The 13,333-nt window shown below is 45.5% G+C and overlaps 1 protein-coding gene and 1 long non-coding RNA gene across 11 annotated transcripts in view; one reads left to right on the top strand and one right to left on the bottom strand.

Annotated features, from left to right (window-relative positions):
• The window catches only part of LOC100629368 (uncharacterized), a 70,909-nt gene that overhangs the window by 36,354 nt on the left and 21,222 nt on the right, over positions 1-13,333 (bottom strand). For 8 of the 10 annotated variants that reach the window (XR_002811374.2, XR_011423146.1, XR_011423149.1 and 5 more), the window contains exon 4: positions 13,086-13,259. Coding sequence is in view for 6 of the 10 variants with exons in the window: in XM_023652156.2 (XP_023507924.1) it covers positions 13,086-13,259 (174 nt within the window). In the remaining 4 variants the exon portion in view is untranslated. Of the gene's footprint in view, positions 1-10,690; positions 10,941-13,085; positions 13,260-13,333 lie in introns of those variants that run through there. The other 2 variants (XM_005597240.4, XM_014737559.3) reach the window with 1 other exon arrangement.
• Positions 1-13,333, top strand: part of LOC138916219 (uncharacterized) — a 66,366-nt gene that overhangs the window by 49,746 nt on the left and 3,287 nt on the right. Inside the window, exon 4 of the long non-coding RNA XR_011423153.1 lies at positions 11,701-11,806. This is a non-coding gene — a long non-coding RNA (uncharacterized lncRNA). The remainder of the gene's footprint in view (positions 1-11,700; positions 11,807-13,333) is intronic.

Here is a 13,333-nt window from a genome sequence, read left to right as displayed (position 1 = left end):
AAACTACATAATTTTTTTTTATTGTGATAAAATACACATAAAGTAAAATTTACCATATTAACAATTTTTAAGTTACAGTTCGGTAATATTAAATACATTTACATTTTTGTGTAACTATCACCACCATCCATTTCCAGAACTCTCTTCATTTTGCAAAATTGAAACTCCATACTCATTAAACAATAATTCCTCCCTCACCCTCCCCCCAGTCCCTGGCAACTGCCATTTAGTTTCTGCCTCTGAATTTGACTCTTCTAGGTGCCTCATATAAGTGGAATCGTACAGCATTTGTCTTTTTGTGACTGGCTTATTCCACTTAGCATTAGTTCCTCAAGGTTCAACCATGTGATAGCATATGTCAGAATTTCCTTCCTTCTTAAGGCTGAATGATATTTGATAGTAACTATATACTACATTTTGCTTATCCAGTTATCCTCTAGTAGGATGCTTCTGCATTTTAGCTATGGTGCAAAATGCTGCTATGAACATGGGTGTACAAATCTCTCTTTAAGACCCTGCTTTCAATTCTTTTGGGTCTACACCCAGAAGTGGGATTGCTGGATCCTATGGTAATTCTATTTTTAATTTTTTGAGAAACCGCCATACTGTTTTCCACAGTGGTTGTACCATTTTACATTCCCACCAGAAATGCACAAATATTCCATTTTCTCCACATTCTTGCCAACATTTATTATTTTCTGTTTAAAGATTTTTTTTTAGTAGCCATTCTAATGGGTGTGAGGTGGAGAGCAACTACATTTTAAAGCAACTTTGTTCTCAGATGGATGACCTTATGATGATATTTTTACCCATGGGGATATGAATAAGGAAATTTCTCCAATCTGCCTGTTAGTGTTTGACTATGATGCTGTCATTATGTGAAGAATGGACAGGCAGATCCAAGCAGAAAGACACAGTCAGGTGCCTATGCCATGAGAAATCGGAAGGGAACCAAGCAGAGTGCTTCCTAAGGGGCCAAGAGAAGTTCAGGGCAAGTGGCGACAAGGCCCGGCTGAGCTGGTGGATGCTTCATGGCAGACTGGTCAAATTATATCTCTTGGATGAGGATCCTCATTAAAGGCCTGCACCTCAGAGACGTTTTGACCTACCAAGGTGCATCATTATGGAAGCCTGGGCATGATAATAGTAATTTAAACGAAGTTAAAAGAGCAGTCTAAGTTAGAGCAGGTACTCACGTTTCAACTTCTCTTGAGAAGAGTCTCTATGGGATAAAGAAAATTCGCTGAAGGAGTCATGAGCAAAATGATCTTTTGAAGGTGAACTTTGCCAGCCTTGGTGAGCAAGGTTTAGAAACACTTAGCACTTCTTATGGCGTTAAAGGTTCTCTTGTTTTCCTCCAAGTCATTTCATCACAGAACCATTGTCAGCAATAACTTGGTCTGCCCTGTGACTCCATAATGTCCTGGTGGGGCTTTTCATCAAATGCTACCTTGTCCCTAAAAGCATGACCATTGCTAAATAGCTACATGGTTTGCTGTGAGGGGGGTGTTTTGAACTGACTTTCTTGAGGAATCCTGGATGGAGGATGGAGCATTTTTCCTTGCACCAGTCCCTAGCTGTGCTTTGCTGCAAACTTTCACACGCTGTACCCAGTGGGGAGACTGTAAGGCAGCTTCCTGGGAGAAAGGGAGGAGGGAGCGGTCATTTTCTTGCTGCACTTATAACACCCAACAAAGGAAATGCACAGCATAGGTGTGGGAGTTTGGCTGACGTGTGGTAAAAAATAAACATGGTTTCCTGTTTGCCTCTTATTTTCATTCCTAAGTGGTGAGGAGTTGCCGGTACTTCCTGCCAGGACTAGCATTTTATGCAGGCAAAGAAGGTGTCATCTGGGGACCAAAAAATATCAATACCTACAACCTTCCAAAAATTCTCACTTCTCGCTCATCAGTATCATTCTTTTTTTTTTTTTTTTTGGAGGAAGATTAGCCCTGAGTTAACTGCTGCCAGTCCTCCTCGTTTTGCTGAGGAAAATTGGCCCTGAGCTATCATCGGTGTCCATCTTCCTCTACTTTATATGTGGGACGCCTACCACAGCATGGCTCACCAAGCAGTGCCATGTCCACACCCGGGATCCGAACAGGTGAACCCTGGGCCCCCGAAGTGGAACGTGCGAACGTAACTGCTGTGCCACTGCGCCGGCCCAGTATCATTCTTTAAAGTCATATTGAGTATTTTAAATTGGGCTAAATCAGTGTGTTACTTGAAGTGTTGAAAGATTGGCGGCTTGAAGCATTATATTTTTCTCATGTATCTTATTAACTTGAAGCAATTTCAAGCCCAAGCCCAGAGAATACTCAGTTGTCCATCCATCCATATCCATTCATTCATCCATCTATTCGTCCATCCATATCCATCCATCTATCCATCCATCCATCCATTCATCCATCCTCTAGGTGCCTCTTGACTCCCAACTGATTTTATACGATCTAACATTGATCTTATATGGGCTTGTGACTTCTAATAATTCCAGAGATATACATTAGCTTTTCCAGTGAGACTGCAAGCTCCTGAGTGGAGAGAGAATATCTAATTCTTTAAAAAAATTTCATCAGAGTGTATAACAAAAGGCCAGGTACCCAATAAGCGTGCAATATATTCGTGTTAAAATAAAATGAGACCTGGGAGATGATTTGCCCAGCCTGGCAGGGGCAGGCCTGGGAACAAAGCCCTCCTCCAGTTTCCCTGCAAACCTGCTGCCGTGTGGCCATTTTCAGACTGTGATTTACAAGATGGGCAGAACCGCCTCAATTACACAAAACGCACAGTGCTCCCTAAGGAAGATGCCTGCCAATTGCAGGGGAGTCTGCTGACATTTGTTTTCAGTTCTTGGAGCTTTCAAACCTCCTGTTCACCCTCTGTCACCGGCACATTCACCTCTGAGTCCCCTTGTGCTCTCTCTAGCATCTCCTTCAGTCCCTGGTAACAGCCGCCACATTAGCACATTAGCCACATTAGCACACTTGATCTTCCAAAGCCTGAGTGCCATGTTTTTTTTCATGCATCCACTTCTTTGCCAGACATTTAATGAGTAGTCATTGAGTACCAGGCAGGGGACTGGGCATGGGGGAATACAGTAGTGAATAGTACATAATTACCATTCTTTAGGAAAGCAGAGCCCTCAAGACAGACAACCACAATTCATTGTGGTAAACATTACAATAGTGGAGCAAAATAGGGAGGAACTAATTCTGCCTGTGAGGTGGGGGGAGGTTTCACAGAGAAGGTGACTTTCCAGCTAAGTCTTGAGGAAAAGCGGGAGTTCTCCAGGAGATACAGAGAGAAGGACCGTCGTGGCAGAGGGAATATTATGTGCAAAGGTACAGAGGAGTGTAAGAATCCAGGATATTCGATGGTGAAGAGAAGTTTGGTGTGAGTGGAGGAGCATGGATGTGAGGAGGCGGAATTCAAAGGAGGTGGGTGGGAGAAACAAGAGATGAGGCTGGACCAGATGAAGAAGGGTCCTGGGTGACATGCTAAAGATTTTGGCTCTTATTGTATAGAGGTAATGGAAACCATTTAAGGAGTGGAGAGTCATAATCACACTTGTCTTTCAGAAGAACTTTTCTGACAAGAAGAATGGTTATGGAGCTATTGTAAATGTAAAGAAGAGATGGCGGGGGCTAAAGCTAAGACAGTGGAGGAGGATGGAGATGAGGGATGTAATTAACTTGAAAGATGCTTAGAAAGTAGGAGCAATAAGTGGGCCACACGCACACAGACACGCAGAAGGCGGGAGAGAGAGATGTTAAGACTGGCCTCAAGATTTCCAGTTCCAGTGGCTTGGTCTATGGCAGCTTTATTAAGCGAGATGGGGTGTGGAGGTGGAAATAAAGACTTTAGAGGGAATGTGATGTTTTGGTTTGGGACGTGTGGAACTTAGAGACACCCAGGCAAGTCTAGAATTCAGAGGGAGACTTGATGAAGATACAAATGGTGTCGTTTCACGGCTACAGAACTTCTCTGCACTTTACTCACAGATCAATGATTTTAGGGTAGAATGGGAAGCTTTATCTTCTTGAGCATAAGACAGGCTTGGGTTTAAGTCCTGTCACAGCAATTTACTAACAACCTGATCTTATACAAGTTAACCAACAGCTACCGGCCTGCTCGAACATCTGAGAAATGGAAGATATAATATTAATCTCCAGTGTTGGTACGTCAGTCTCCGGGGTCGTGGTGATGCACTGAGACAGAGAAGCTGCTCTGTAAACAGTAGTCAGCATGGTGCAGAGTTCCCAAAAAAAGACCATTTTAAGCACTCAAGCAGGCTCTGTGCAAATTTAGTTATTCCCAAGATTCTCAATTTAAAAAACCTGAAGATCTTTCTGGAAATGCTCCCAAGCCAGATGCAAGCTTTCACTTTGCTTTCCAAGACTCTGTTTCCTCACCTGCCTTACTCCTGGAGGAAGGCTGCAGATTCCGAAGGACACTGGGCCCTGAGATTCAGCTCACGTGTTCCCTTTCCCGGCATTCCAGAAAATAATTTTGGAAAAAACCCAAAAGCCTACTGTCCACACAGCAGCCCTCAGCGATTACTGCAATTGCTCAATTACATGGTTATTCATGAAGTGCAGATTATAGGGTAAGTTAGCCGAAGGCTCTGTGACTCGACCAGATAAAACTAAATAAAAAAAAAACCCAACTTGCAAACGTTGGACATTTTCTGAGCATATGGCAGCATTTAGTTCTAGTCAGCAAGAAATAAGAACAAAACAAAACAAAACAGTCAGGTTTTTTTTTTTCTGTTTTGTTTTGCTTCTTGAGGATGTGGACAATCGGAGACCCAGGCATGCAAGCCTTGTTTGAAAATACCTGATGTTAAAAAAATGATAAAATTACACTCTATTTGCAAGTTTTATATGAGCCCTGTTTCAGTCGTTTGTTGGTAGATCTGTGTTTTGGGGGTTGGGATTGAGTTTTGCGTGGAGAAGGTGGTATATAGGTCCCCAGGCCAGCCTGGGCGAATAGTCCGACTCCAACAAACGACACCGGCATCCACCCGGTTGTTCAAGCCAGAAACCTAGCAGCTGCTGTGGAAACCTGCTTCCACACCTGTGACAGCCACTCAAACATCAAGTCTTGCCAGTGTACCCCAAACTGTCTCCGACCCATCGCCTTCTTTCCATCTCCTCTTCCTCCACCCTCGGCCAGGCCATCATATCTTTCACTTGGACCATGGCATTAGTCCCTGAACTAGAGTCTCGTGTTTCTGGTACTCCAGTGCTCTCTCCATGTGCTAACTAGGGTCATCCTTTTAATCAGCCAAACAGCATGGCTCTCGCACACTTGAAACCTCCTCCTGCTGCCCTCGGGGTGAAGTCTGAAGTCTTTGCCTTTGAGTCACCCTCACCCGGAACCGCTATTCCCTCTTCATTGTCTCCCGCTCCAGCCACATGGCTTCCCTTTTCAGTTTCTTGAAAGCATTGTGCTCACTCCCCATTAGGATTTCACACGTACTGTTCCCACGCCTGGAACATTCGTCCTCTGCGGTTGACTCATCCCTGCCTCAGTTTAAATGTTACTTCCTCAGGGAAGCCTTCCCTGGTTTCCCAGATAAAGCCAAGTCCCCTGCCAATATGCCCCCAAAGAATCCCAGATTTCTCTGTGGAGATCATTCATGTATCATCCTTTATTATGGTCACTTGCTGTCCTACCACTAACCTTTAGGCTCTGGCGGGGAGGGGTAGAGACCACATCTGTCTTGCTTCCTGGGGTAAGTGCCTGGCTCACTGTAGGGACTCACTCAAACATTTTCTGAACGAATAATGTGCCCGAGGTACAGACTGTCACCCTCCATGACATTCTCTCAGGGTTCTCCCCATGCAACAGGGATTGCCTGTCCCACAGCCACGACGCTGGGTGGACAGTCAGAGGCGAGACTGCTCCAGACCAAGCCATGGTGGTGGCTTCCATGGTCTGGACAGGTGCTCCAGCAGGGCAGGGCGTGGGACTCAGGATCTGAGGACCACCAAGCAGGGTGGTGAGGGCGTGGGGAATGGGCTGAGCAGAGGTGATGTGGAGAGAAGACTGCAGACTCCATGCAAACAGGGCCATTGTTGGGCTCCCTGTTTATGCCCAGGGCCTGCTACAGGCCTGGCTTGTGGGAGATGCTCAGGAAATGAATGTGGGCTCTGAATCCTCAGTCCCCCTGCCTCCTTTACCTGTCACTCTCAAGACCCAGAACCCCCTGTAAATGTAAATCCCCAGGGACGGGAAAGGCCCTCTCTCTCAATTACCACCTATGTAGTTTCCTGTCGGGGCATGTCTCTTCCCAGCCCCAGCAGGCCCAGTCTGACCAGCGTCACAGATTTCCAGTCCTTCCTGCCAGCTTGAAGCATTTGTGAGGGTTTCTGAAGGCACACCTCTTCATCTAGTGACATATGAGAGGTCACCATGGCAAAGCAGATGGGGAAGTTTAACGTACAACAAGAAAATTACAATTTCTAGAGTCTCAAATAAAAGGGGCCCCTGAAACTCCCATGTCCTGGGGCCTCAGTCCTGTTTCCTCCTTGTAAACAGCAAACTGTAGGTGCTTTTGTCCACCAGTAGTGCTCTCAGCCTCTGTCCACCCCAACCAATCCCAGGGCAGGCTCTGCACACCTGGCCTCGGCTGTGGGAGGGCGGGGCTCTGTTCTTCATAGAAAGAGGAGAATTTCTTCACTTTCAGGGGGAAAAGTAAAGCACCAGAGAGAAAAGTCAGGTTCCAAGGTTGGTGTGAGGGAGCGTTCATAGACTAAGGGGCTGCTGTGCTGGATTTTGCAGCCCTAGTCTCGTCTCACACACTTCTTCCTGAATTCATTATACATACACAGACATGTGCACGTATGCATGCGCACATGCAGAGAAGTCTGGATTTGAGACCTAGAATCAAGTCTTGAAATAAAGTAAGGAAAAACAAGGACAGCTACCATTATGTACTCATTATGAGCCAGACACTTTCCACCCTCACTTTGGTGTGAGAGAGGTTCACCAGGAGCTCCACCTCTCACACGAGGAAGACTTGGGGGCATGTCGGTCAGGAGCTGGGTGAGCTGGAGAGAGAATGCTGAGCTGTCAGGTGTCCAGTAGCTGATTCAAGGAACAAGCCGAAAATGAAAGAGTTAAGCCTTTAATCGCTTACTGCGATGGATCAGCAAGAGTCTAAAACCGCAGCTCAGGGGGTTCAGTGCAGACGTGAGGCAGCTCACTGTTGAGGGGGACTGAGGTTGGGGGCTGGGAGAGGGAGAGGCGGGAGGGCTAGGGGTGGAAAAGTACTGGGTACTGAGTCAGTGTGCAGAAACGTGTCTTCAGGGCTCCCCTGGTTCCCTGGCCCCCTAAGGAGGCCTCGGCACCTGAAGAAGATTTCTATTTACCCAAGGCCTCTGATAAAAAGACCTAGGAATGAAGGCATTAGGGCTAGGAACACAAATACGGGAAAAACACAGCCAGCCAGAGGGGCCTGTGTCCTTGACCGCAATGCCCTTCAGAGTCTGCAGTGCACGCTGTCACCAGGTCTGGCGTGGGGAGCACAGTTTCTCTCCCCCGGAAGCCTGCCAGGAAAGCCTTGGAACTGCTTGTGGTCAGGCCTGAAAAATCGCAGACTTTTCACCAGGAGCCAGACTCCTCGACATCCCATAGGCAACTTGCCTAAGGTCCCATGGTCATAAGAGGCAGAACTTGAACCAGCTGTAAGCTTCTAACCGTACAAGGAGCCTTCTACTTGTTCCCCTCCGTTCCTCCTAAATTCCCCCTACTTAGGGAACTTGCACACGGCCAAAGCCCCAGCATCTCCCTTATGGGATTCTTGCCGTGGAACCTGCCTGTAGCCTCAGCTGCCAGGAGGTTGACGTTCTCACTTTTACGAACTAGCTGTAGAAGGCAGCAGTTGAAATTGAAAGACGTTATCTACAAGCAGGGACACATGAATTCATTAGCATTTGTCATATATGCATGGGTTATTTTATCAAGAGAGCTAGGAAAAGAGCAAAGAACAAATAAGCCATGGGGCAGAATGGGGTAAGAACGTGTGTGGTGGTTCTGAACTAGTGTGGAATATAAATGACTGCTAACCGGGGCTGTGTGCCCCCGGCAAGCTGAGAGAGGAGGTCTGGGCTCTAGAGGGCACCCCGTCGAATGCCTGCATGAGAGAGGGAGTAGCTCTTGAAGCTTCCGTGTCCTCGTCCTTAATAATAGTGGATTATTATAGTGGAACAATAGCATGAATTGAATGAGGTAAATCCACAAGAGCTTTTAACTCTGTGTCTGGAACAAAGTAATCACTCAGGATATGCTGGCTGATGCAATTGTTATTGCTTCTCGCCTGTGAGTCGTACCTTGCTCAAGTCCTATAGTAGAAGAACGGCTTTGTCTGCATAGATCTTGCTTTATGTATTTAATGGAGTCCTGCAAAGATGTATGTAAATCATATTTATTGTCAATTGTGAATTACACTAATAGTTCTTTCTCTTAATGCTTAGGTACGGGGGTCTAAGTGTCGGAAATCTTGTCCGGCTTTCATCGCCTTCCATTGTAATTGTTCAGAGCTTTATCTCCTCTTGGATCTCGGTGGGACGCTCCACCGTTTTTGAAAGCAAACACACCCAGGTGGTGTAGCACCATTGTCAACCCTCACTGGCACTCATACAGAACCTGCCCTCCTGTGTGGAATCCTCCCCCTGAAAGGAGAAGCAGGTGGGAAGGTGTGGCTCACGGTTAGAATAAAAGGAGAGAAAGACAGAAACTTATACACACACTGCCAGGTCATGCACACGATATGCAGGACGGTTTCTTATTACAGATGGCAAATTAGCCTGTGGGCAGGTAGCCATCTACTGTAGGTCCTTCTAGGAAGGGAACTGGTTAAGTTCCTGACTTTCTTTGCTGGTAGATGGACATAGTCATAGACTCTAGCCTTTAAGGATATTTTTAAAAGCAGAGATAAATGAAGTAGAATCCCTTAGTCAAAAATTGTAAAGGGGAATTTGGCTGAAGGCAGAGCAGCAAGCTTTTTGTGTGAAGGGCCAGATAGTAAATATTATCTGCTTTGCGGGCCATAGAGTCTTTGTTGCAACTAGTCATCTCTTCTGTTGTAGCACAAAAGCAGCCGTAGACAATGTGAAAACAAATGGTGTGTCTGTGTTCCAATAAAACTTTATTTACAAAAACAGGATGAGGGCCAGATTTGGTTTGAGAGCCATAGTTTCTGGATTGATCCCTGGCTTAAGAGAAATTGGAAACACTATAATATAAAATTCTGCCTGTGTGATTGTAAATGATGTCAGTAAGATGAAAAGCAAGCAGGCAATTGACTTAACCAACAGAGCTGCAAAGGGAGCTGTTTACTCCAGACTGAAAGAGGACATGTGCCAGAAAGGAGGGGAACCGTGGTGTCGCCCGCACATCATATAGATCAGAAATAAACATGACAAGGTTAAAAGAAAATTAAGCCCTCCATGAATCTGTGAAAAGGATTAAGGATTAAAAATAAAGAAGAAATAGGTTTTGTTTTTGTTTTGCGGGGTTGTTCAGTATGTTCAAAAGTTTGAAGCAAGGAAAGGATAGACCACCTGCCTGAGGACAGTGCTGTAAGGCAAAGAGATGTCATGGCTTTGGTACCACAGCTACATGGGAGGGGACCTGGAAGAGGACCAGGTGACCTGCTGACAGATGCTGGGCAAGGGTAGCAAGAAACAACCCAATCAAAACTATGGAAAACAGACCAAGGCCCAAAGACAACCTCAGCATTATCAACAAGAGCAAGAGATTGAAAAGCAATCTAAAAGTTTCCAGATGCAAACACCAGTTGTCTCTAAATGGTGTGATTTGGGTAATTGTTATTTTCTTTTTTGTACTTTTGAGTATTCTTTATGATAAGCATATATTACTTTTAAAACCAAAGGAAAATAAAAGCTATTTAAGGTGGAGGAGGCTTCTTAGAGGAACAACCTTAGGATTGATGCTCAGAAATTATAAGACAGATTTTCACTCAGTGTAAATATAAATTCTCACTGTAATGGTCTGACCTGCAAACCAGGGAGTCTCCCACTGTGGCAGACATTAATTGCTTCCCCATCTGCTATTCTCCTATTTTCCTTTCCTAAGGTAGGACTTACCTCCCAGTAAATACCCTATCCTTACCTTCCCAGCTTCCCCTGTGGTTATGGCATGGGCAAGCCACACCATCCTGGCCAAGAAGAATTGCTGGGAAAGCTGCTGTGTGGTTCCTGGGAGAGGTTCTCCTTCTGTATGTATGTGTGTGTGTATAGCATGAGGAGAAACTTCAGCCTTCTAGTATTTGATGTGCTCATGTGAGGATATGGTGTTTGGTGCAGTAGCAACCATTTTGTGACCATAAGGAGCTAATGCCGAGGTTCCCATCCAACACTCTGGTGATGGTAGACCATAAGGATGGAAAGAGTGAGGCCCTTGATTCACTGAGCTGTAATCATCCCTCCCTCCATCTTCAGACTTCTGAGAAAAGTGTACTTTTTAAGGATTTGGTTCTAGTTGGGAATTGCAGCTTCTGATTGTTTCACCCTCCCCAAAATGTTCACACAAAGGCATGTTGGTGCAATTCCACAAGTTATTAAATATTAAGTCAGGTTTGAGAATATCTCAGGATTCCTGAGTCCCTGAGTTCTAACTGTTTTAATGCAAAGACTTGCATTAGGCCAGCAAGAGGCCAGAATGCAATTTTGCAACTTTTATTATTTCATGTCATTAGATTTTGTTACTTTAACTATTGGGGGGAATAAAGGTCTTTTAATGTGGCTCGCTGGTTTCTCTTTCTCATGGTTGTCGTCATCCTTTCCCAAGCCCAGCTCTGTGGAAGACAAGGATAAATCCTGGAGATTCCCTTTGGCAGTGCATGAAATGCCCATTTTCTGCATGTGTGGATTCATGGACAGATCTTGGGGAAGCACCAGTCTTTGCATCTCCTATGAGGCAGAGAATAATGGCAATGAAATAGAGTATGGGGGTTGGGAACACCCGCTCCAGCATAGCCGGTTTATATCCTGGCTCTACCTCTGGCTAATGGTAATCGTGGTCAAGTGACTTAACAAGTCTCAGCTTTTGTTTCCTCATCTATGAATTGAGGATCATGTTAATATGGTGGAGGCCGTGAGGACCAAGGACTCGTGAAGTCATTAGCACTATACCTGGTCCATAGTAAGAACTCAATACTTGGGTACTGTTGTTCTCAATACATGGGAGATCTGCTTTTTCCAAGTGGCACTGTGAGTCAAGAGGATGTCGCTGTCTGGAGACTTGGTTCTTCCGTAAGACTTTGTGGGGTTGGATTTAGCAGAAAGCAGCTCAAATTTGGATAACTCCTCTCCTTCTGGATCTATCCATTTATGGAGCTAGTCTTACGAATGTTTCATTGTATTTGTGTTTGTAGTGTGTTTGTGTTCATGATTTGGCTCATGGCTCACTCTTCCTGGCAGATCAGAAGCTCCTTGATGGTAGCGTTGAGATTTCCGATCCTGGGTCCTCCAGGGTGCTTAGCTTTGAGTACGTGCACATGCTTAAGGAATGTTGGCCAGTGAATGGATAGATGGGTAGCAGCTACTGTAATATGAGGAATTGGGGCTGGTTTCTAGAAAGCTCAGACAGTAATAGTAATCTCAAACTTGGCTACACATTGAAATCATGTGTGGATAGGGTGACCAATGACCAAGCATCTTGTTTTCCCAGGTTCCAGGGACTCGTGACTTTGAGTTTTAAAACCAGGAGTGAGGAGTTTCCTGGGACTCAGGACTCCTAGTGCTAAAAGATGGAAAGTCCTGGGAAAACTGTGCAAGTAAGTCCTGGGAAAACTGGGATGAGTTGGTTACCCAGCTGGTAGACCTTTAAAACATGCTAGTGCCTGGGACCCACTCCCAGAGCTTCTGATTTAACTGGTCTGGAGTGAGACCTGTGCATTAGCATGGCGAATTACCCAGGTGATTCTGAAGTTCAAGGATGAGAACTGCTGCTGAGCAAAAGTCCCAGACCTGGGTTCTAGTGCATACTGTTGAGCTGTGAATTGGTTACAGGTGTCCACACATACTGACTCTCTTCAGACTTAGGGGCGCTGGTGAAGTGAACAAGGTTGAGAAGCCCTGACTGAGTAATGATGCATAAAGGTGTAAATAGAGAACTTGTTAAAAAAGGAAATTCCAAGATCCTCTGAATTGGAATTACTACCAGCCTGGGGATCTACATTTTAAGCAGGCTTCTTTTTTGTATGTGTGTGAGGAAGATTGACCTTGAGTTAACATCTGTTGCCAATCTTCCTCTTTTCACTTGAGGAAGATTGTCACTGAGCTAACATCTGTACCAGTCTTCCTCTATTTTGTTTGTGGGATGCCACCACAACATGGCTTGATGAGTGGTGTGTAGGTCTGTGCTGTGGATCTAAACCCAGGAACCCTGGGCCACTGAATTGGGGGTGTGTGAACTTAACCACTACACCACTGGCTGAGCCCCTAAGCAGGTTTCTTAAGTGATTCTAATGTACTCCAAATTTTAGAACCACAAGAACATATAGCTAGAAAGTATCACAAAGACATAACAGTAATCATTTCAAGGAAGTGTGTTTTGAAACTGTCCCACTTCAATTAACTTGGATCCAAAAGGTAACAGGTGAGATAGAGGGATGGGAACCAGAGCCACCTTCCTTTATCACCAAAAGCTCCCCTTTCCCAAGATCTCTTCCTCCCCTTGAACTGGTCTTGTCTCTGAACAGCTCAGCTGCACCCATCTGCCTTTATATCAACCCCTAAACCTCAGGGCACCACCCTACAGGTAGGCTAGATTTAGTCTCTATGGTAGATGGGTTTTTGTTCTCAGTGCTTTACTCCCTCCTACTGTGAGCTTGCAGTGAATAAAAGTGGGGTGAGTCTATTTCACTGCAGACTGGTGATGGAGAAACATTGATGCCTGTGATTGTGAGCCACTGAGTTTTAGAGTGGTTTGTTACGCAGCATTTTTGTGGCCAGAACTGACTAATCCATTCCCCTAAAGGAGAAAGAACTGGAGTTTGTCACTCATCTCACTAAAGGACTTTGGAATCCTTTACAAAAGAAAAGCTTGCTCACCGTGGTGGCCAGGGCCTGGAAAGGGGAGAAGATCTTCCCAAACTGATAGCGCTTGTGCACGTTGATGTCTCCGTAGCGACTGCGGCGCTCCTTCCAGCCAGCCAGTCTCTTCTCCGCCTTCATGTCCATGAAGTGCCGGAAAGGGCCCTGCTGGGGCAGACAGGCCACGTGCTCCTGCAGTGAGGAGCCCCGAGAACATGTGGTTACCAAGTGCCAGGGGTCATACCAAGACAAGGCGTCCTTCTCAC

The sequence above is a fragment of the Equus caballus genome, chromosome 11 (genome assembly GCF_041296265.1).
Source record: "Equus caballus isolate H_3958 breed thoroughbred chromosome 11, TB-T2T, whole genome shotgun sequence".
In the NCBI taxonomy this organism is placed as follows: Eukaryota; Metazoa; Chordata; class Mammalia; order Perissodactyla; family Equidae; genus Equus; species Equus caballus.
The sequence above is the reverse complement of the archived record's forward strand: the minus strand, read 5'-3'. Positions and strand labels throughout refer to the sequence as shown.